This window comes from Myxine glutinosa, chromosome 12 (genome assembly GCF_964187855.1).
Source record: "Myxine glutinosa chromosome 12, kmMyxGlut1.1, whole genome shotgun sequence".
Classification (NCBI taxonomy): domain Eukaryota; kingdom Metazoa; phylum Chordata; class Myxini; order Myxiniformes; family Myxinidae; genus Myxine; species Myxine glutinosa.
This window is the reverse complement of record NC_136272.1, coordinates 58663436-58689006: the sequence shown is the minus strand read 5'-3', so window position 1 is coordinate 58689006 and position 25571 is coordinate 58663436. Positions and strand designations below refer to the sequence as shown.

The 25571-nt window shown below is 40.3% G+C and overlaps 1 protein-coding gene across 1 annotated transcript in view; it reads right to left on the bottom strand.

The window, feature by feature from the left end:
- TRPA1 (transient receptor potential cation channel subfamily A member 1) overlaps nucleotides 1-25571 on the bottom strand; it is a 405999-nt gene that overhangs the window by 284959 nt on the left and 95469 nt on the right. The window contains exon 8 of the mRNA XM_078766842.1: nucleotides 2014-2159. Within this exon, the coding sequence (XP_078622968.1) occupies nucleotides 2014-2159 (146 nt within the window). The remainder of the gene's footprint in view (nucleotides 1-2013; nucleotides 2160-25571) is intronic.

Here is a 25571-nt window from a genome sequence, read left to right as displayed (position 1 = left end):
GGTAGCACTACGTTACATGTTACCAGTGACAGTCCCAAAAGACTGACCTATTTTTGATAAATAAAAAGACAGTAATCGACATTTTTTGATAAATTGAAAATAGGATGGTCATTTTTTTTGATGAATCGAAAATAGGAATCCATTTTTGATAAATTCAAGATGTGTCGTTCTTCCGTCCAACTAACATATATTTGTGGAAGGATCGTGAGGCCATGTTGGTTATCCTTTTAAGACCATAAAAAACGCCTAGCTACGCCCATCATTAAAAAAACGCCCATCACCATAGCGAAAGCATAAAACAAATCAGAGACGTTGACAATAAAATCCTTTTTGGACCATCAATAAAGTAAAGCTGTATATTTTGTTAATGCAGATACGTTAAAAGAAGCTTTAACCACACCGGATAGCACAGCTAGTGTAATTGCATGGGGAGAATGCATTTGGGCCGTTGCAAGAATGGTTCATTGTGTTAACAAAATAATTGATTGCGACATTCAAAATCCAAAACTGCTGGTGCCTGTTACTTAATAAAAAAAATTGTGAACTTCAGGGTCATTATTTTTCAATATTTGGCTGCAATTGCTCAAAGGCAGAATAAATGCATGACGTCATTCATTCCAAAGGCTCTACCATTAGCAGAGGTGAAAGAGCTTCGGCCTCTCGTGTCCAACGCATAATTCGATTTCAAAATTAAAAGCTCATCCATTTGCTTATTTTTCCTTGTAATACTTTTGATTGAAATTGAGAAATACTTGTTCATGTGATACCCTTTTTGGCCAGATTTTATCTGTTTGTTTTCTTTAATAAAATTACATTGACTAATGCTGATTCCATTTCATCCTATCATTGCATCCATTTTTAAGAACAATTAATATTTGTCCTTGGAAATCAAATATTTACTTCGAGCGTCACTATTGAACTTGAATCATCTGTAAATGCACACTCTTGCACTATCACACCTGCTGTCTCATGTGGATAAGTCGTGTTATTGTGAATGAGCAAACACTGGTGCCACGTTTCCACGGCCTATCCAATCAAAGTTGTATACTTTAAGATCGCAACATGAAAGCATTTGCTGTATCGCATCACTTTGACACCTAGCTAAATCTAAATATTGTTTACATTTAACTGAGACATGTTAATGACCATCAAAGATCAGATTGATCAGGAGCAAAATATCAGACAATTAACAAGGTATCCCTGATATCCAAGGTATCCTTGGTATTAACAAGGTTAGAACCTGGCGTTGGCTTAACGGTTAGGGTACCAGCTTAGGATCCTAGGATCCTGGGTTCGAATCCCGGTCGATCGCTGAATTAACGCCAGGGGGGTTGACTCAGCCTGTCATCCTTCCGAGGTCGGCTAATTGAGTACCAGCTCACTGGTAATTCCCTGTTTGTCGTAAAAGGCGACAAACAGGGTTGGCGGCAGGAAGGGCATCCGGCCGTAAAACATTGCTTCAAAAAGGGGACCAACAAAAACAACAACAACCACGGTGCCCGAAAAAGACCAACCCCCGCTTTGCGGGGAAAAATGGCCTCTAAAGGTGGTTTTTTTTTTTTAACAAGGTATCCCTGCTATTTCACTCCCCCTTCCTCTTCTTTTTGTTGCTTTGTTTCAGCTTTAGTGCAGCTTGTTCACTCCGTCTATCCTTCTCTCCCTTCCCTTGATCTCTCTCTCTCACTTCTACTCTTTTGCTGGAGTTTTGCCCTTTCCATTTCATTCCTTCAATTCTGCTGTAGCTCTGACGAGCCTCGACCATGTACGTACTGTATACAAAAAAGTAAGAGCTACACTATCTCCCTCACAAATTCTGACATAAAAAGTTTCTGGATTTTTTAAATCAAAAGACCGCTTCCATTTTCTCCTTCACTGGGTTGTCTTATCAAACATACAATTACCCTATTCATTTTTCCAACCAGGATACATGAGGCATTGACGAGGCAATTGCTGTCCCATACATTATCCCTCTAGAAATACATTAAGTGAGGAGGGAGTGAGGTGCCAAATAACCTGCTTGATGTCCACACGAGCTCCATTTTGCAGGCAGGTGATGATGATAGGAACGTGGCCACTGTGGATAGCGATGTGCAACGTGCTGTTCATGCAGGGGTCTGAGTAATTGAGGACTTGTTCTGCAGTACAACCTTTTTTCGCCGCTATACAATGAATGACAAAAGTGAATTGTAAGACGTGTGCACGATCTGATGTGTACGTCACAGTGTACAATATACAACATCACTTCACTATCACCCATAAAGCTAAATATAACATTCCTTTGTCTCTAATATATTAAAGATTGCAGGAGTAAACAGTGTTGCAAGGGGGAAGGGGGGAAGCAGGAGAGGGTGGGGGGAGTAGAAGAGAGGGGGAGGGGAGGGGGAGGTGAGGGGAGAAGGAAGGGAAAGATATACAATACATATAGATCCTTTGAGGGGGTGGGGGGGACTTTGACAGGCCCCTCCGTTTTGGGGGAGGGGAGGAAAAGAAGGAAGAAACATTTTCCTGTGCAAAGAGTGCTTCATAACCTCAGTGTTGCACAGGTAAAAAAGGAAATTGTAATACCCTCTGCCACCATCACCAGGTGGCGCTACACGGTCCACATTTACATAGAGAATTTACGACCCTCTCCTCATAGTCTCAAATGAGGCGGCGGCCACATAGCCTATGTTACCCCCAGACAAAGTTGTATTTGTACTTGTACCCCAAGTAAAGTATAAAAGTGTTTATAGCTGGAGTACCCGGCGTTGCTCAAGCGAAAAATAAGCATTAACATATTTGAAATGAGGGCAAATATAATGGAAAAGCAATTACATCCAAATCAGAATCCATAACAAATGTCAAATCATCATTTTACCTTTTCGTTGAATATCTGCTGCGGAATGTGCCGTTCTGAGTTAACGTTTCTGAGTTGAGTATGATGATGTTCAGGAAGAAGAAGAAGCAGAATAAGAAGCCTTACCACCAACTTTGACAACTTCACAAATTGTTTGATTATAAATTTGTGTTCAAATGTCTGGTGATTGTTTTGTATTTATTTATGCGAATATGTACTTGTATATAACTGTCATTAATTTAAAAAGGCTTCGGCACAATCGAGCGATTTCTTTATTTTTTAATCCAAAAAAACCAACTTTTTTTTCCCCCAAAAAAATATTTTGCCTAAAACACTCCCAGGCACTCACTGATGAAGCTCGGAAAGTTTGATGAAGATCCGTTCAGCCATCTCTGAGAAAAATGGCGACACACACACAGACACACAGACAGACCAACGGCTCTTTTATATAGTAGAACATTCCGTAGATAAGGCAAAAACATGTTACAATGCCAACATACACTACCGGTAAAAAGTTTTAGAACACCTCAATTTTTCCAGTTTTTATTGAAATTTATGCAGTTTAATGTCTCAATGTACTCTGAAATGAAGCACAGAACAAATAAACAATTGGAGATAAAAAAGAAATCGTAGAATCATTTTGTTTAACAAAATTTAATTAAAATTTTTGAGTCAGCAAAGTAGCCACCTTTTGCAGATATAACCGCCGAACACACTCGTGGCATTCTTTCTACAATGGAAATCAAATATTGTTCGTGAAGTTCTTGGAGACTTTTCCCGGATTGTTTTTTTTCATCGTTCTGTTTGGATATTGTTGGAATATGTTTGAACCGCAGCCGTGATGCTGACGCCTCCCCCCCCCCCCCCCCCCCCCCAGAATTTACATGTTTTAAACGTTTCCCAGTGTTTACCCTGGTCAGAATAGGTACACCGTATCCCTGCGTGTCGTAAGAGACGACTAAGAGGGTTGGCGTCAGGAAGGGCATCCGGCCATAAAAACATTGCCTCAAAAAGAGAACCATGACAATCACAAGTACATATGGGCAGGGTGCAGCCCGAAGTGGAGATCGGTTTCTGAGGTTTGGGACATGGAATGTGGGGACAATGACAGGGAGATCAGGAGAAGTGGTGGAAGTATTGGTCAGAAGAAGAGTGGACATATGTTGTGTGCAAGAGACGAGATGGAAGGGAAGTGGTGTGAGAATGGTGAAGGGTAGGCAGGGACAGAAATACAAGTTTGTGTGGCAAGGGTGCCCGGAGGGCATGAATGGTGTTGGTGTCCTGTTTTCTGAGGAGTTTGTAGACAATGTGGTGAGTGTGACTAGAGTGAGTGATAGGTTGATGATGGTGAAAATGATGATTGGAAAGCTCTTGGTGAACATCATCTCGGGATATGCTCCGCAGGTTGGTCGAAGCGATGAAGAGAAGGACAAGTTCTGGTGTGCGATAGAGAAGCTGATGGAAAACGTGAAAGATGAGGAAGTTGTTGTGGTGGGAGGAGACCTGAATGGACATGTGGGAAGGAGTATGGATGGTTTTGAGGGAGTTCATGGGGGTTACGGATATGGTGTGAGAACTGGAGAAGGTGAAAGGATTTTGGAGTTTGCTGATGGAGCTGATTTGTTGATTTGTAATACTCAGTTCCAGAAAGAGGACAATAAGCTTGTTACATACACGTCAGGTGGGTCGACGACAACTGTTGACAACCTGATGGTGCGTCGGCGAGATAGGGGGCACCTCCGGGACACAAAGGTGATCCCGGGGGAGGAGGCTGTTTCACAGCACCACTTGGTTGTCTGCGACATAAGGGTGAAAGGTGCGAGGAGAGCTCGGCGGGTGAAGTACCAACCGAGAATGAAGGTGTGGAGGTTGAAAGAGGTGACAGTAAGGGAGGCATTAAAAGAGAGGCTGAGTAGGGTAGAGGATGATGTGGTTGAGCTTGAAAGTGGTTGGATGTCAATGAAAGCTAGTCTGTTGGGAGCCGTTGGTGAGGTATGTGGCTGGACAAAAGGACCACCGAGGCACTCGGAAACATGGTGGTGGGATGTTGAGGTTGGAAAGAAGATTGACGAGAAGAGGAAGAAGTTCAAAGAGTGGCAGAAGGCGAAGGGTACGGGAGCAGAAACAGCAGAGCATGAAAGTTATAAGGCAGCCAGGAAGGCTGCAAAGAAAGAGGTAGCAAAGGCGCAGGAGGCATGTAGGAAAATGTTCGGAGAACGCTTGGATTCGGAAGAGGGTCAGAAAGCAGTATTCAGGATTGCAAAGCAGATAGCGAAAGAGAGGTGTGATGTGATGGGGGTGAGTTGCTTGAAGGATGAAGTGGGACAAATCGTTGTCGACCCAGATGGAATTAAAGGAAGATGGAAAAGATATATGGAAATGCTGTTGAATACAGAGAATGAATGGGATGGCAACATAGAGAGTAACCCAGTTATAGGACCGGCAGAGAAGATAACTCAGAAGGAAGTTGAGGAAGCGATAAAAGCAATGAAGAGTGGAAAAGCGGGAGGGCCGACGGGAGTTGTGGGAGATATGTTGAAGGCAGCAGGAAGTTGGGGTGTGAAGAGAATGACAGAGATCTGTAATTTGGGGGTGAAAGAAGGCCGCATTCCAGTGGATTGGGATCTGAGTACCCTCGTCCCTCTATACAAGGGGAAAGGTGACCCTCTGGAGTGTGGCTCGTACCAAGCGATAAAGTTATTGGAGCATGGAATGAAGGTATTGGAAAGGGTGTTGGAGAGGAGGATAAGGAAGAAAGTGAAGATCGACGAAATGCAGTTTGGATTTATGCCAGGAAGAGGAACGACAGATGCGCTTTTCATTGTGAGGCAGTTGCAGGAGAAGTACATGGATAAGAGGAAGAAGTTGTTTTTTGGGTTTGTTGATCTGGAGAAAGCATTCGATAGGGTTCCACGCAAAGTATTGACATGGGCATTGAGGAAGTTAGGAGTGGAGGAATGGTTGATCAGAGTAGTGATGGCAATGTACAAAAGAGCACGCACAGCTGTAAGGACGAAGGACGGGAACAGTGGTGAGTTTGAGGTGAAGGTGGGAGTGCATCAGGGGTCGGTACTAAGTCCACTACTATTTGTAGCTGTGATGGAGGTGCTGGCTCAGACTGTAAAGGAGGGTTTACCGTGGGAGTTGTTGTATGCAGATGATCTGGTGTTGATTGCGGAAAGTATGGATGGACTGAAGGAAAAGATGAACAAGTGGAAGGAATGTATGGAGACAAAAGGTCTGAAGGTGAATATCGGAAAGACAAAGGTGATGGCAAGTGGTAAAGCATGTGGTGAGGTGGAAAGAACTGGGAAGTGGCCGTGTGCTGTGTGTAGGAAGGGTGTCGGAGTGAACTCCATTCAATGTACAATGTGTGCTGAGTGGGTTCATCAAAAATGTAGTGGTCTGAGAGGGTCATTACCCAGTGTGGCAGCTACATTCAAATGTAAGGTGTGCACAGAGGGAGCTGCAGATGGAGGAAATGTTGAGTTGGATCTTGGAGACGGCGTGAAGCTGGAAGGTGTGAAAACATTTTGCTACCTCGGAGACATGCTGAATGGAGAAGGTGGATCAGACTCGGCAACGGTTGCTCGAGTGAGATGTGCATGGAAGAAGTTTCGGGAACTGAGTGGCGTGCTGATGAGGAGGAGAGTGTCGCTGAAGCTGAAGGGAAAGGTGTATGCTGCATGTGTGAGAAGTGTTATGATTTATGGGAGCGAGACATGGGTAATGAACGTAGAGCAGCAACGAAGGCTGGAAAGGGTGGAAATGCGAATGGTTCGATGGATGTGCGGAGTATCGTTGAGAGAGAGGAAGACAAATGATGAATTGCGAAAGATGATGGGAATATTGCCTGTGATTGATGCTGTGAAGAGGAACAGGTTGAGATGGTTTGGTCATGTATTGAGGAAGGATGAAAGTGACTGGTTGAGAAGAGTGATGGAAGTTTATGTAGAAGGAAGTAGAGGACGGGGAATACCGAGAAAGACTTGGCTAAAGATGGTGGAAGAAGAAATGCGGGCAAGGGGGTTAACAAGGAGAGATGCAGAAAATAGGGCAAAATGGAGAAGATCGTCATGGGGACCGCAAGGCTAACCCCCGCTCTAGCAGGGAACATGGCCTTAAAATGCATGTTGTTGTTGTTGTTGTTCGTGAAGTTCTTCCCAACACTGTTGCAGAAGTTCCCACAAATGTGTTGCACTTGTAGGTTGCTTTGCTTTCACCCTTCTGTCCAGTTCATCCCAAACCAGCTCGATGGGGTTTAAGTCTGGAGGCTGTGCTGGCCATTCCATGATTTGAAGCCTTCCGTCTTGTTCTTTTCCTCGAAGGTAGTCTTGACATAGCCTGGAGGTGTGTTTAGGGTCATTATCTTGCTGTAGGATGAACCCCTGACCAACTAGGCGTATACCAGAGGGTATTGCATGGCGCTGGAAAATGCTGTGGTAGCCCTTTTGGTTCAGGTTGCGAGTCACTCTGTGCAAGTCGCTGACTCTGGATCCAGCAAAAGAGCCCCAGGCCATCACGCTTCCGCCTCCATGTTTGACAGTTGGTGTCACACACTGAGAAACCATCCTTTCGCCTACTTGACGCGTACAAAAACCCTGCGTGATGAACCAAAGATTTCGAATTTTGATTCATCGGTTCAATTCATCACATTTTGATTCAATTCATCAATTTTGCCTCTTTTTCTTATTTTGCCATCTTAGCAATGGCTTTCTTACTGCCACTCGACCTGTCAAACCTGCAGCTCGAAATCTTCTCTTCACAGTTGAAACTGAGACTTGCTTGTTTCGACCAGTGTTAAGCTGTGCTTGAAGCTGTTGTCCTGTGAGCCGCCTATCACGCAAGCTGTTGCCTCTCAGAAACTTGTCTTCTGATTCCGTTGTGGCTTTGGGTCTGCCAGACCTCTTCCTCTCAGAGTTTTCTCCAGTTTCCGATATACTACTTCCTGCAGTGCAATATTGTCCAAATAATGCTTCAGGGGGTGTAATAAGAGTCTGTCCAATACTGCTTTTATACAGAGAGGGGGTTTGTAATCAAGTAATCAGCAGAGGTTGGGACACCTGTAGGAATTGTTTTACATCACCTTTCAAGGCTTAATTTACTTACATTGCTGCAGAACAGCTGTAAGTTGTTAACCCATTACTTGTTCCCTGAGGAAGGCCTTTTTTTTTTCAATATAACTGTGCAATTTACTTTTTTCCCCCGTTTTTGCTAACCTAAACTTTTTTTTTTAACCTCCAGCCGTTTACTGCTTACCTTTGTACCATTTCAGGTTATTCACTGGACATTAAACGATGTAAATTTCAATAAAAACTGGAAAAATTGAGGTGTTCTAAAATTTCTGACCGGTAGTGTACATTGTCAGTAAAATATTAAGAGGATGACAAAATATGACAAGACCAGGGCCCACAATGTGAGAGGAGCATCAAATTATAGGGTAGTCAACCCGTCCCCCTTTCCCCCCTCCCCGCCCCACTTACACCCACTCTCACCCTTCTCCTTGGAATTGCTGATGAACAGCCTCAGGAACATTGGCACATCATTCATTATTTCATGAATATGATGCTGTTTGGTTTTTTACATTTAAATCACGGTATTGTGACAAAATGGGGTTTTTATTTAGTTTTCATTCTTTGTTTGCCGTATTTTGTGGAAACGTTGAGTGTTGGTGTTGAGGCATAGTTTTGTAGAAGATAAGAATGGACCCAACTGATAATATGTCAGCGGAACAGCAACAAATGGGAATTTGGTCCAACATTTGACAGACCACTTGGAAATCCATGGTAGATTGCAATCGGTTCAGAAAATTTCAGCATTGAACCTTTTACAGCTTCTCCAATAAAAACTAGAAAGCATCTGAAAATGCAAAGCCCGTCCACGCCTGTTTGTATTCAGACATCTTCTTCTTCCATATGTTAAACATGATGAAAAATTTTTTTTTGGGTAAAATGACAATAAATTGTGATGACAATAACGGACATGGACACACACACACACACACACACACACACACACACACACACACACACACACACACACACACACACACACACACAGGGACACAAACACCCCCGCACACACACACACACACACACATGGGGACACAAACACACGTGCACACACACACACACACACACATGGGGACACAAACACACGTGCACACACACACACACAGCAAGGATGTTTAAATGCAGAAAAAAATGGATGCAAGAGGTTGTTATGGAACAATTGACCACCTACTACTGAACAAGGCCATACTTGAAAATTGCAAAATGCGAAGAACTAAATTATCCACCGCCTGGATCGACGATAAGAAAGCTTTTGACAGTGTCCCACATTCGTGGATGATAAAATGCATGCAAATATAAAAAAATCGATGCCCAAATAATCAAACTATTTGAGAAAGCAATGGAACTCTGGAATACCACATTGATGTTACAGCACTCAGAATGGAATATCGAAATACCAGATGTGAAGATACAACATGGGATCTTCCAGGGAGACGGTCTTTTCCCCCTTCTGTTTTGTCTGAGTCTGGACCCACTAAGTAACCTCATGAATGAACAAGGACACGGATCCACCCAAACAACCAACAAAAGAACATCCAAAGAAATAGGGAAGGTGGCACATCTACCATACATGATTGAAAACTCTTCTCGCCAAATGACAAAAAAATGACAGAGCAACTAAAACTAGTAAAACGGTTTTCCGAGGACATTCAAATTGAATTTGGGCAATACAAGAGCGCCAAGTGCATGTTTGTACAAGGTAAACCAACAAAAACAGACAACATAAACATTGATCTTGAAACAACGATACAACAGTTAGAAAATGAAGCTTCATTCAAATACCTCGGAGTAGAAGAGGAACACCAAATATGTCACAAACAAATGCGCAAAACAATCGCCAAATAATACCTACGTAGACGGAAGCTGATCCTGAAAACATACCTCTCCCCAAGAAACAAAATCAAAGCCATAAACAGCTCACAATACCAGTGTTCCAATATAGCTGTGGAATAATAAACTGGGCCCAATCAGAAATCAACAAGTTAGACATCAAAACAAGAAAACTCCTTACCATCCACAAAATGTTCAACAAAACCCAGTGCATCCCGAGAATGTACCTGCCGAGACAGGAGGGAAGGAGCGGCCTGATGGAACTCAACCAGGTGCACAGAGTGATGAGTGTAGGACAAGCTGAGTTTGTGAAATGCTCAACAGACTACAGAATCCAATTTGTAAACAAACATGAACAAATTATTATAAATGCCCAAGATCAAGGACACCACACCAATGGATTAAAAAAGATGACGGGACTGAGCCAGACGGACAAGTGTAGATTCTGCAAGACACAAACAGTACTAGTCACCTGCTCTCGGGATGCAAAAAACTCTTATCAGAACAACTTTACACACAACGGCACAACAAAGTACGCAAAGTGATTCATTGGCATATCTGCAAAAAACTAAACATCCCATAACCAGAAATTTCATGGAAACACGAACCAAGGACAATCATTGAATCATATAATTATTTTTAAGTTTAATAGTTGATTTTGAAGTGTGTTTTTGAATATCTATTACCATATTTTTTGGTTCATCACCTTGTTCTTTCATAAGGCGAGAGACTTCAGAAGATATTTGAGAAATCTCGTAAGCTCCGGGTGAAACGGTTATAGTTTTATATCCACTTCCTGGATTATAACTAAACTTGTTGTTTTTCTCTGTGATATTAAACAAGGTATTATAAGTTTCCATCGACAATAAAAAAAAAACACCTTTAGAGGCCATTTTTCCCCGCAAAGCGGGGGTTGGCCTTTTTCGGGCACCGTGGTTGTTGTTGTTTTTTGGTCCCCTTTTTGAAGTAATGTTTTACGGCCGGATGCCCTTCCTGTCGCCAACCCCTGTTTGTCGCCTTTTTCGACAAACAGGGAATTACCAGTGAACTGGTACTCAATTTGCTGACCTCGGAAGGATGACAGGCTGAGTCAACCCACCTGGCGTTAATTCAGCGATCGACCGGGATTCGAACCCAGGATCCTAGGATCCTAAGCCGGTACCCTGACCGCTAAGCAAACACCAGGCTTCCACCATCGTCGTTCCATCGACCACCATCGCTTCCAGTCGATGGCTTCCACCATCGTTCCATCGACAATAAAGATGCCTCATATTCTTTTGTGGGGTCAAGTTGTAGTGGGTAAGGGAATGAAGCTGTGTAATCACTCGTTGTGAAATTAAAACTAAGAATTGTGCTTCTCATCTTATTTAATATCTAATAAAATATCTTTGTATTGACATTTATTAATTATTTTCATATTCATCAACTGGTCTAAAATGGCGGATGTTTCATTAAAACAATTGTTGTTTCCAGCCTTCTTACTACCTAACAACAATAATAACCTATTAACTAATTGTGATGGGTCATTTGGAAGAAAGCTAACACCCGAACCAAGCTTACTTAAGGCATCAATAATATGTTTCTCCTTCTCATTCTTCTTACTTTTACCAGCAACAGAAACTCCATAATCAAGTGCGTTTAGCAACTCAATATACTCTCTATCTTCCTCTCTTTCCATATCAAGTGGTTCCTCAAAATATTTTGAACCGCTAAATCCGGAGTTTGTTGGAAGAAACATTAATCTTGGAGTTAATTCAACATTTGGTTGAGCAGAACTGAAGAACACCAATTTATCATTAAATATCAATAACTTTTCTTTCACAAGATGGAACTGTGCTGGTTCTTCTGTTGGAATGAGACCTGCTCTGGTTTTTGAACCCGCCAAATATTCATTGTTTTGAAGAGCTTCCACAACATAATTAGGGGGTTGATTTACCTCCTAAAGTTTCCGAAATAATCCTTCATCATCATATTCTAATTCGCCAAGTTCCTGCTCTGTCATTTGACTAAAATCTTTGAGCATTTGAAGTTTTTTCGGAGTAAATTCTACTGTGGGAACTGTAGGTGAAGTCGTTTGTTGAGTTTTTTAAAGTGGTTTAAAAATTTTCTCTTGTTTTCTTTCAAAGGCTTCTTCACCAGTTAGTTTTTGTCTCCGTTTCTTATTTATCTCTTCCTGTTGTTTACCAACTTTTGAAACTAATTGTTGATGTTCCTTAAACTTTCTTGCTCTTTCTTCGGCATTCATTTTCTGTATTTATTTATTGAAAAATATCATTTACTGAATTGTAAAGGTCAATGGGGAAATTTTCCTTTTCTTCATCATTATAGTAAATGTGTTGAAATAAATCCTTTTCTTTAAATATTTCATCAAATTCTTTATTGGTATTAATACGAGTTGTTATTTCTTCTTCACTAATACTTGTATCTCTGCTTTTCATACGTTTGCGTTGAGTCTCCTCATCGATATCAAAACCGAATGATAAAATCTTAACTCCATCACCACGCAAATGTTTAATAATTTGTCTCATTCCTTCAGGATTACTTTCTAAAATCCCAAGACCATTAGATTTTACTTTATTTAACTCACTCTTTCAATATGAATATTTTGTCGTACCAAGAGAGACCTCCTCAAATATTTGACCATCGTTCCTCAATCGCAAATGTTCCTCCATTGAAATGTAGTAATAATCTTCACCTTCTACTTCTCCTGGTCGCATTGCTCTGGTTGTAGTACCTACAAAACGAATCATAGGGTGTTTTTTTTTTTAAACTTACAATCTTTTCATTTTTACTATTCAAGAGTTTAGATTTATGAAAATTCTTTCCTGAAGCAGATTTTCCCACAACATTAATAATAGTTGTCATTTATGTGTGTAAAATATCAATTAGTATCTCATCTTGTTTCACAACAATATATTTATATTTTCCAATCGTGTGTTTCATATAATTTTCAAATTCTTTTTTACTACATAACGTAGAGCAATTATCTCTCCAAAAATTATTTACATCTATTGAATTTAACTTAAATAAAATAAAAGTATTGGCATTGTTTCTTATTGAGCGTCGAGGGAGTTGAAAATATGACTGACAAAGATAAATACAATGACAAGAAGAATGTCTCCCTCTTTTATAGTAGCTATCCATTACTGTTTGGTTTCTCTCATTAACACAATCATCAAAGATAACGAGGTTCTTTTTTGATTTATCTAAATCTTGGGGTGAAGGTATATCATCCGTATTATCACTGAGAATACAAGTTATGGGTTTTGGTTTCGGTTTTGATTTCTGTGTATCACAAAATAATTGTATTATATCTTCAATACTATAATCATTTAGTTTGTTTTGAAGTTTAAATAAACCTATGATGTCTTCCTTTTTAAGACCCGCATTAAAACCCTGTGAGAGTAGTTGATACTCGGGTTGAAAACTTGACTCCGTAAAAATTATTAAATTATCATAATCCAAAAAATTAGGACTATGGAGCATCTTTAAAAGCAAACAGGTTTTTCCACATCCGCTTGAACCAACTATTAGACATCTCAATGAATTTGGAATATTTTTATGGTTATTAAATTTTATCTTATTTTCCCAAACGGGTAAAAAATCATTCATTTATATATTTGGAAAACAAGTCATCTAACTTTTTTTGAGCTATTTTAGAAACTCTATATTTTATCCTGAGTTCAGGTTTAATTTCAAAATAATTCATTCTTTTATTTATATATTGAGGTCTCGCGAGATCTTGGAGACGGCGGCAGGGATTTTCGAAGCTCCACACGGTCTCCACGTTTTTCGAAGTTAAGTCTGTTCACAATTGTATTTTGTCGAAACTGTATTTATCTTTCGGTGTGTGAAGTTATTTTGTGCAACTTTGGTTGTTTCTCGGTGTTTATCTTTCATAAATTGATCGTCTGTTTGCCGTGTCGCGAGCAAGGCCTTGTACAGTGTGCACTGTACAACCTTGAGGCTTTGTTTTTCTCTCAGTGGTCCGTCGTTTGTGATCCAATAACTTTCGTTCTCTGTATTCCCAGTCTTTTCACCCATAGCCTACTTCCTTGTGTAAATCTCAACTCAAAAAAAAAAAAAACAAAAAAAAAAAACATTTCTTTCTCTGTTCTCATTCGTTTATTCATTCTTATTCGTTCGTTCGTTCTTCGACCACGTGTTTCTCCCCCATTTCCATTTCCCCAGATAGTTTTCACTCATTAACCTTCAATGTTTACACTTTCCCCTCAAGTTATGTATTCCGTCATATTTTATAACACCTTTTTCTTCTTCTTCTTTAAAAGGCTGCTTTCGACTTGCTCACCAAATCAATTCATCCCAAAAAAAAAATCCATCTCCTATAGTGCCTTTTTTCTACATTCCCTAAACTCTCCTGCACTCCATCCTCCATCCAGCATCCTTAAACGTATTTTTAACTCGAAGGTCACAAGAAACTCATTTTGCAATAAATGTTCGTTTCCCATAAATCGTACACTTTCAAAAATCCAATCTCACCCCTCCCCTCCAAATCTTCCCCATAACCCCTCCCCTCCAAATCTTCCCCATCACCCCTCCCCTCCAAATCTTCCCCATCACCCATCCCTTTCAAATCTCCCCCCTTGCCCCCTCCCTCCTAAACTACCCCCTCACCCCTCCCCGCCAAGACGCCCCCTCGCCCCTCCCCTCCTAGACTCCTGCCTCACCCCTCCCCTCCAAATCTCCCCCACATCCCATCCCTTTCAAATCCCTCCCCTTGTCCCTTCCCTCCCAAACTCCCCCCTCACCCCTCCCCTTCAAATCTCCCCACCCTCATTGCTTCTCAATTTCCCCCCTCTCACTCCCCCTCCTCAAAGCGTCCTCCCCGCTTCTTCCCCCTTCAAACTCTCACCTCCATCTCCCCCAACCTTCTGCCTCGCTCTTCCCCCTCCTCAAATAACACCTCATTGTGGCTCACCCAATCACCATCAAACCTTTTGTCCGCCCCATCCTTCCCTTTCTCCGAGCTATTCTGAAATCTCTGACACACCTTCAACAGCTCTCCCTACCTCTTCCACCTCTTCCACATCTTACCCTACCCCTCCTCCCCGCTGTTCTGTATCTGATGCTCCCCCTTCCTCTTCATTAACGGTATGGACCTCAAACATCCGGGGCCTTCGTTCAAACTTAACTGATCTCTCCATACAGGTTGCTTCTGTCAAACCAGACGTGATCTGCTTAACAGAAACTTTCCTCCTTTTTGATGTCTCTGATTCCATAGTATCTCTCCCGGGCTACTCCCTCCTCCGGTATGATAGACCTGAGCCTCGTCCTGGAGGCGGGGTTGCTATCTTTATCAAAAACTCTCTTCCTCACTCGCCCTGCACTGCACTCTCTCCACCTCACCCCCAGGAATACCTCTGGCTACGGCTTCCCCTTCGCTCCCACCTCTTGTTCATATGTGTGTTGTACCGTCCACCAAACAGTGATGACTCCATCTACATCTCGCTGTCTGATGATATGGACCAACTTCTATCTACTCATCCCAACTCTCTCTTCCTCATATGTGGTGATTTCAACTGTCATCATGCCAGTTGGCTGGGTGTGGGTACCTCTCTCACCAGCCATGGCTCCTCAGCAAAGGACTTCTGCGACTCACTGGGACTGACACAATCTGTCAATTTCCCGACCCGGATCTCAGTCAACGGAACATCTTCTCTTCTGGACTTGGTTATGACTAACTTCCCTGAAAATGTCTGCTGCTCTTCTTCTGCTCCGATCGGATCATCTGATCATGTCCTTGTTAAAGTGGACATCTCTCTGACCATCCTCAGGGAGCCTGCTCAGCGTCGACGAGTCTGGCATTTCACTCAGGCCAACTGGCACGGTCTTCAAGCAGCCATCAATCATCTGGACTGGTCTCCCATCTCTACCACCTCTGACATCAACTCATCCTGGGAATTCTTCCAAAGTAAATTGCTCTCTCTCATGCACAGATTTATCCCATCTCGTCTTCAGTTGTCATACCCTTCCTCCCGTCCATGGTACACGGAATCTTGTGGTGAGGCTGTTGCCCAGAAACAACTTGCCTTCGTCTCCTGGAAAGCAAATCCAACGGAAGGAAATCTCATTTCCTTTCACAAAGCCCGAAACAAGTGTGTGTCCACCCTCAGGAGAGCCAGGAAACAATATCTCTCCGTTCTCAAGACCGAACTCTCTTATCTGTCTCCCTCTTCCAAATCCTGGTGGCGTCTGGTCAAATCCGTTTCTGGTGTTTGTTCCCCCTCCATCCCCTCCCTTACCTCAAACGGCTACACAGCTGACTCCGCACGTGAAAAAGCTGAATGCCTCAACTCTGTGTTTGCCTCTAAATCTTGTGTCCCAAACCCATCCCTCTCTGTACCCACCATACCCAGTCGTACCCTGCTGCTCCTGGACTCCGTGTCCTTTCCTCCTGACAAGGTGGAAAAGTTTCTGTCAACCCTCGACTCTGATTCTGCAACTGGACCCGACGGCATCAGCCCACGGGTCCTACAATCCTGCTCTGCTGCTCTATCTCACCCTCTCTCTGTTCTCTTCACCCTCTCTTTCGCTCAAGGTCAACTGCCATCTGCTTGGAAATCAGCCAACATCACCGCTTTGCACAAAAAAGGTGCAAAAACAGATCCTAGCAACTACAGACCAATCAGCCTTCTCCCATTATCAGCAAAGTCATGGAATCCATCATTGCTTCTGATATGAAATCTTTCCTCTTCTCCAATGGCTTGATCTCTGATCATCAATTTGGTTTCAGACCAGGTCACTCTACTCTGGACATGCTGCTTCTGCTGTCTCAACAATGGATGGAGGTCCTCAATGCCAAACAGGAAATTAGAGCTGTCTCCCTCGACATATCACGTGCCTTCGACACGGTCTGGCACCCCGCTCTGCTCACCAAACTCTCCTCCTTTGGTATCCATGGAAATCTCCACGCATGGCTGGCGGACTTCCTCTCTAGTCGTCGTCAACGTGTGGCCCTGAATGGGTTTCTCTCATCTCCTCTTCCTGTTCAGGCTGGAGTTCCCCAAGGCAGTGTTCTGGGCCCCGTGCTTTTTCTGGTCTTCATCAATGATCTCTCTGACTCTCTCGAAAATCCTCTCTATCTCTTTGCTGATGACTCCACTCTCTGCCGCTCCATTCCTCTTCCCTCAGATCGGCAGTCTGCTGCCTCCTCACTCTCTGAAGACCTGGACAAAATCACAGACTGGTCAAACAAGTGGAACATGTCTTTCAATCCTGACAAATCTCACACTCTTACTATGTCTCTCCGAAAAGATCGACTGGACAACCCTCCCATCTACTTTCTCAACAATCCTCTCCAAGAAGTTCTGTCGCTCAAGATTTTGGGTCTCACTATCTGCCATGATCTTTCTTGGGAAAACCACATTTCCAAGCTGGCCTCCAAAGCCAGTCGCCGACTGGGCATCCTCCGTCGTGCGAAGTCCTTCCTCGGCACACCTGAGCTCCTCACCACATACAAGGCTTTCATCCGCAGCTCAATGGAATACTGTTCTCCCCTATGGGCCGGTGCTCCTACCTCACACCTAGCTCGGCTTCACGCTGTTGAAACCAAAGCTTTCAGAATTATTGGAATCTCCCGCGATGAAGCTATCTCTGAGGGCCTTTCACTCACTCACCGCAGGCAGGTAGGTGGTCTTTCTGTCTTCTACCGACTCCTCTCCGGCCTTGCACCCCCAGCTCTCTCTGTGCTCTGTCCCCCAAATATTCCTACAGGTCGCACAAGATCTGCCAGCAACCCTCTGATGGTTAAACTGCTGAAATCTCGGCTCTCCGCTCACCTTCACTCCTTCATTCCTCTTTTCTCCCGCCTCTGGAACAAACTACCTCACTCCCTTCAATCCCACTCCTCCCTCCAGGTCTTTAAAACAGCTGTTCACCACCATCTCTTATCTTCCCCCATCCAAAACCTTGATCTTTTCTACCCCCGCTAATTCACCCCAGATCCACCTTGTTTGAAATTCCAACTTCTTTCCTGGAAGTCCTGGCAGTGTCCATATGTTTTATACCTCTCCCACTGCCCCCTTCCCACGCCCCCCCCCCCCCCCCCCCCCAAAGCCCTCGCCCTCTCTCAGATCTCTCGATGTCTCCATGTCTCTCGGTCCCTGCTCTCAAATGTTGTGTTTGTGTCCTTCCCCCTCTCTCCCCATCTTGTCTACCGCTCCGTATGTTATATGTTTTATGTGTCGGTTTGTCTTTCTGTGTGATTAATGTTCGCTCTTTCACGAGCCTCGATCTTGTATACAAAAAAAAAAAAAAAAAAAAAAAAAAAAAAAAAAATAGTATCTTGTATTAACATTTCTATTAAAATTATTTTGAATAATAAATATCATTAAACCCTTATACATTTCCTCAATACAAATAGTCTCTTCCCTTGAAAGAAATGGTGTATTATCATCACAATACTTAACATTCATCTCTCTTATTAATCTTGTAAAGTAATTCATTTTTGGTTCTAATTTAAAAGAGTTATATATTTTTTTCTTTTTTTTATTATCATTAATTAAAATTAAATCACAGAAAATACATTGTTTATATGAACCCTCATTATTAAGCCCTATTCTACCACAACGGTGGCAGATTTCTAAATTATCATATGGAGAGTCTGGAAATTCTAAATCTCCTTCTGTCATATTTAAACAGTAAATTTTTACTTAAACTAAACGCAAGTTTTTTAGCTAATAAATACAATGTTTCAAAGCACAAAGGACAAATTTCAATCAATCTCTACTTCGGTGGAAGATATAGAAAAATATGTCAAAGATGTTAAATTGAACAAAGATAAATATGGGAATTTTTGGGAAAAACCAGTTATGGAAAATAACATGAGCCCCTCTATTTCATTAAAGGAAGAGCTCTAACTATACCTGGAAAGACATCCATTAAAGTAAATCTAACAAAAGTTTCTCCTCTACTCCTGGCAATTTATTCAAACCTTGAAAAAGTGATCGATCGCGATACTTTGAAAAAGAATGATAAGACCATCAACAATACTCGTGGAGAAATTTGTATTTACTTTAATAATCCAAAGGGTGTAGATCTAAGTAAAATGAATGATGTTAATATTTCTGGTGAAATGTCATTTCGTTCTATGATAGTTAGAGATTATTTAAAGATAACTTTTGATATTAAAAATGTAGAGATTGAATCTGTTAATGAACGAAGGTATATAGATATTGATGGGAATATTTTTCCTGCTAATTAAATGAGTGGTAGTTCCTGCTCAGAAGTTTCCTCATATACTGAGAGCCTCTGTGATACAGAGAGCCTCTGCTCCTGTGATACGGAGAGTCTAGGTTCAGTAGATAGTTTTGATTCAGAGAGTCAATATGATAGTTATGATAGTAGTTTTATTGATGACTCAGATGTCTCTGATTGTGAGATTGATTCTGAATATGACCCTGGTTCTGATATGGATTGGGAGACGTAAAGGTGTTTTAGTTTAAGTAAAGTTATATATATATAAAACAAGCCAAAAAGGCGTTTTAGTTTAAGTAAAGTTATATATGTAAAACAAGCCAAAAAGCTCGAAAAGGTGTTTTAGTTTAAGTAAAGTTATATATGTAAAACGAGCCAAAAAGCTCGAAAAGGTGTTTTAGTTTAAGCACAGTGATAGACATAAAACACTCTGTTTTCTTACCCTATAAATATGGTCTATTGTGATACTTGTGAAAAGGAAGTAAAACATTATAGAAAACACATACTCACAGTTAAACACACTTACAACATTCTAAATCAACTATCACCACTTCCTAAGAACAAAAAACATTGTAGTCTCTGTAATAGAGATATCCTAAAGAAGGGGTTCAAAGCCCATCTTAAAACAAACAAACACTTGTCAAAATTGTTTACTATTAAAAATACTGATGGTGCTTTCAAAAGGCATATTAAAATAAGAGTCTTCAACTTCAAACCTCCTGAACCAGAGTCTATAGTTGATGCTGTAGAAATAGTTAAACCTGCTGTTCAAACGCTGATTGAAAAAACACTAAAAGAAATGAAACCACTTAAATTTTATATGGGAGTAAAATTAGAAATGACAAAGGATGAAGGAGTTATAGATACACCATACATGAGAACTGAGCCACACTTTATATCTTCATATCAAGATTTTAAAACATCAGGAGTCTATGATGAACTTATTAAACAAGAGCAAGATGTGGATAATTCAATCGTAGGAAGTGGATTCAATATAGGAAAAATTATTTTCATAGACATTCATATACTTAAATCAGACCCTCTAAAAGCTTCTTCCTACATTGATTTACCTTGTGTTATCAAAAATAGAAAAGCAGTTATCAATATCAAAAATAAAGACAATAAATGTTTTCTCTGGTCTATTCTGGCACACTTACATCCTCCACATTTTCATGATGAAAGAGTATCTCATTATAAAAAATATGAGAATACATTAAATACGAAAGATCTGAAGTTTCCTCTGGCTTTAAATGATATTCCTAAATTTGAAAAGACTAGGGCATTGCCCGTACTATATCTATATCTAAAATTATATCCCCCCCCCTCTATTTACATGAAATGGTTTGGTCCAAAGCGAACGGCTTCCGGAGTTTGGTAAAGAAATCGCCATCGCGTGCACAAACGCGCAGGAAAGCGAATGAATCGCAAATTCGTTTTTCTATTAGTTTTAAAACATAGTTTAACGCCAACATAGTTTGCAAACGTGAAATAAATGAATACGCTCTCAAATGTGCCATCCGAGGCAGAGTGTGTCCGCCACGTTCGGCACACGCGATAGTTCGCTGCTCTCTGATTGGTTGAATCGTTTTTTGGACATAGCTCGGTAAGTAATTGTCCGATTAATATGAAACCTTGAAAAGGCACATCCTCGGGTCCCCAGCAATATACCTGGCAAGTTAAAAGTATATCGGACCCGTGGTTGTCGAGAAACAGCGGTCACAGACAAACAAACGTACAAACGTACAAACAAACAGAGATTACTGGAATTATAGATAGATGAATAATTTATCAGTTAATGTTTATGGTCTAACAGAAACAAACAACATTCAGGTTTTAAAGCTTTCTGACAATTGTAAACAAACTCATATTAATCTTCTATATTTTAATTCAGAGGAAAATTCACATTATACATACATCAAACAACAACAACAACAACAACAACAACAACACCAACATGCATTTTAAAGGCAATTTTCCCCACTAGAGTGGGGGTTAGCCTTGCGGTCCCCATGACAATTTTCTCCATTTTGCCCTATTTTCTGCATCTCTCCTTGTTAACCCCCTTGCCCGCATTTCTTCTTCCACCATCTTTAGCCAGGTCTTTCTCGGTCTTCCCCGTCCTCTACTTCCTTCTACATTCATTTCCATCACTCTTCTCAACCAGTCACTTTCATCCTTCCTCAACACATGACCAAACCATCTCAACCTGTTCCTCTTCACAGCATCAATCACAGGCTCTATTCCCATCATCTTTCGCAATTCATCATTTGTCTTCCTCTCTCTCAGCGACACTCCGCACATCCACCGAACCATTCGCATTTCCACCCTTTCCAGCCTTCGTTGCTGCTCTACATTCATGACCCATGTCTCGCTCCCATAAATCATAACACTTCTCACACATGCAGCATACACCTTTCCCTTCAGCTTCAACGACACTCCCCTCCTCATCAGCATGCCACTCAGTTCCCGAAACTTCTTCCATGCACATCTCACTCTAGCAACCGTTGCCGAGTCTGATCCACCTTCTCCATTCAGCATGTCTCCGAGATAGCAAAATGTTTTCACACCTTCCAGCTTCACGCCGTCTCCCTATACCCTAATTACGTCTCCCGATATGTCTCCCGTCTCCCTATACCCTAATATCTCTCTAATTTTCCTATACATACATCAAAGATGTTGCTAAATTAATAAAACCACAAGTATGTAAAAGAACAAATAAAATATATATTTGTTTGCGTTGTCTTAACTTCTTCAATTCACAAAAAAGATTAGATAAACTTTCAAATTATTGTGGTGATCATAAATCAACGGTAATCAATATGCCTAAAGAAGGCTCAAAGGTCACATTCAAAGATGAAAAGAAAACGATCAAACATCCATTTGTAATATATGCTGATTTCGAAAGTATTCTAGAAAAAATAGATACTGCTTCTCCAGATCCAAAAGAATCATACACAAATAAATATCAAAAACCTACTCCTTGCGGTTTTTGTTATTATATCAAATCATCCGTTGGTGATAAATATAACAAGTTAGAGGAGTATAGAGGCTCAAATACCCCAGAGGAGTTTGTGAAACGACTAGAAAAAGACTGTGTTCGATTAACCAAGATAATGAGAGAAACCAATAAACCAATGTCCTTGACGAGTGAAGAGAAAAGGGAATTTAGAAAAAACAATGTTTGTCATATTTGTGAGGAAAAAATTGGTGAAGGTCTGAAGGTTAGAGATCATTGTCATCTCACTGGTAAATATAGAGGTCCGGCTCATCAAAGTTGTAATATTAATTATAAACTCCCCTCTTTCATTCCTGTCTTCCTTCATAACAACGCTCATTATGATACGCATCTATTTATTAATGAACTTTCAAAGACATCTGGACACATTTCAGCAATTCCTAACACGGATCACAAATACATTTCATTCACAAAAACAATTCACACATCTCCTATTACTCATATCAGATTTCTTGATACATTTAAATTCATGGCAAGTCCATTGGCTAACTTGGTTCAAAATCTAAAAGAGTTTCCATGTCTTTCAGAGTATTTTTCAGATAAAGATTTACTAACACAAAAGGGAATTTACCCCTATGACTATATGGACTCATTTGAGAGATTCAATGAAACACAACTTCCTTTAAAAGAAAATTTCTACAACAAATTAAACAACAGTCATATATCTGATAAACATTATGTACACGCACAAAATGTTTGGGAAAAATATAACATCAAGAATCTTGGCAAGTCTCACGATTTGTATCTCAAAACTGATGTGCTTTTATTGGCCGATGTATTTGAAGCCTTTAGATCTGTTTGTCGCAGTGGATATGGATTGGATCCTGCTCACTACTACACAGCACCTGGATTGGCTTGGAGCGCGATGTTGAAAATGACAAAACAAGCTTTGGATTTGATAACCGATGTTGATATGCTTTTGATGATTTAAAAGGCAAAAAGAGGGGGAATTTCACAAGTCTGCTCGAGTAGATACGCAAAAGCAAATAACAAATATCTTCCAAATTATGATTCAATGAAAAAGAGTTCTTACTTGATGTACTATGATGTGAACAACCTGTATGGCTGGGCAATGTCTCAGGCTCTTCCTTATGGAAAACTTAGATGGGTAAAGGAAAAAGACTACTGAAAGGTTTTACAAGATGTATGTATCTCTACACAAAAATAATTGGATGATTCAAAGGTTGGTTATTATTTTGAGGTCAATTTAAAATATCCTGAAGAACTTCATATCAAACATAAAGATCTTCCATTTGCTTGTGAGAAAGAAAGTCCAAAGAAAGAATGGTTGAGTGATTATCAACGATCGTTTGATATAGGTGAATCAACAGAAAAATTACTTACTACATTATATAACAAGAAAAATTATGTACTACACCAAAGAAATTTGCGACAATATTTATCAAAAGGTCTAAGAGTAGAGAAGATCCACAGGGTTCTAAAGTTCAATCAAAGTCATTGGCTGAAGGAGTACATTGATTTTAATACACAAAGAAGAACAGAGTCAAAAACAGATTTTGAGAAAGACTTTTATAAATTGATGAATAATGCGGTCTTTGGTAAGACCATGGAGAACGTGAGGAAAAGACAAAATATCAGACTAGCAACATCTTGGGAACAAGCATCAAAATTAATTAATAGACCGAGTTTTACTAGAGCTGAGGTCTTTACTGAGAACTTTTGTGCGATCCATTTGATTAAAGAGAGTATTGATATGGGCAAACCTATTTATATTGGAACATCAATTCTTGATTTATCAAAGTCATTAATGGATGATTACTTTTATAATAACTTGAGGAAGAAATATCAAAATGATGTTAATCTACTTTATATGGATACAGATAGTTTTATTTTGAAAACTAATACCAACGATGTTTATTCAGACATGAAAAGAGACATTAATATCTATGACACGAGTAATTACAGTCCAGAGAGTGAGTTGTTCTATTCTAAAGATAAAAAGGTGATTGGAAAGTTCAAGGATGAATTAGGAGGAAATGTTATGAGTGAATTTGTGGGATTGAGGTCAAAGGCTTATGCTTATAAATACATTGTGAATAACGTTGAAAAGACTGATAAGAAGTTAAAAGGTGTAAAGAAAAATGTTATTGAAGAAACAATAAACTATAAGGATTATTATAACTGTTTAACAACAAAAAAAAGAAGAGTTTAGAAAGATTAATGGAATAAGAAGTTATAAACATCAATTATATACAGAAGAGGTGAATAAGAAAGCATTGGGGGCTTTTGATGATAAGAGGTTTATTTTAGAAAATGGAATTGATAGTCTCCCTTATGGTTATAAGTGTTAAAATATATATAAGTGATTAGATATATAAGTGATAAGATATATATGTGATAAGATATATAAGTGATAAGATATATAAGTGATAAGATAATGGGGTTCGGGATTTTAAGGGGCTACCGCCGCCTTTTTTATGAATATATAAATGATAGAACCAAGTATCAACCAGACTAAAGAGTGGAGGTGTAATCAACCTTGGTATATAAATGGAAAACATAACGAATGTGAAAAATATCAAATAGGTATAATTGAAAAGGCAACTGGTAAAAAGTTCACAAAACAAATAAGAGAATTAATTTAAATACCGGTGAGTTGGGTAAAAAAGACGGAAATATTTTTGAGTGGACGGAAAACTTTGATGGTTGTCAGGAAAATATATACTTTAATTTTAAAATGGTATGTGGCACTGGAGGCACTCAAACAAGAACATTGAGGGAGGTTTATCATTTTATCTTAGCTCAGTTAAAATATCTTGATAAAGAACCAAACTCAAACATATACTTTGTTAATATATTAGATGGTGAAGAGAGTTGTAGGAGAATTAAATTATTTCCTATGCATAAACAAATATTTGTCGGATCATTGTTGGAGTGGTCTACTCGGGATCATTGATATTAAGAGAGTGAGAGGGAGCAAATATTCGTAGGATCATTGTTTGAGTGGTCTCATGAACAACATTAAGGATAGGTGCTATATCTAGTATGTCAAAAGACCAAAAGGTTCGTAAAGATCAGGATGGCAGAAATAGAGGTGTTTAGGGTAAATGAAGAAAAGTGAGGGTGAGAGGAAAATTTACATGTTCGTGAATGGAGATTTGGGGGTGTCCCAGGAACAACATTTATCATCTACTACTCTCTCTTTCTTCACTTTTCTGTCAATGCTTATATTATATTATTTAAGGCTTGGGCTCGATGAGGACTATATAGTCTGTGACTGGAGCCGTCAATATAAATATAAAATAAAGGTGAGTTTGTGTCTGTGCAAGGCCCACTCATTCTACAGGCCACGCCCTAGCCCCCAGCGTCACAAGCACTGCCCATTCGCCAGGCGACACTTTTCCCTTCAGCGGGACAGAAATTGCTGGCATTTCTTTCGTTCTGCATAGATCTTTGGCTTTATATCCCTCTGGCATACATGTGAAGACTGAACTTCTATCATTAAATAAAGGTTCTGTTTTGAGGAAACAAAGGTACATTCTGATTGCAACTCATGCAGAGAAAACGAGGTAGTGCATGTTTTGTTCGGAGCGATTGCGGCAGCGGTCTACTTTACACCGCCCAAAGAAGGTACGTTCTC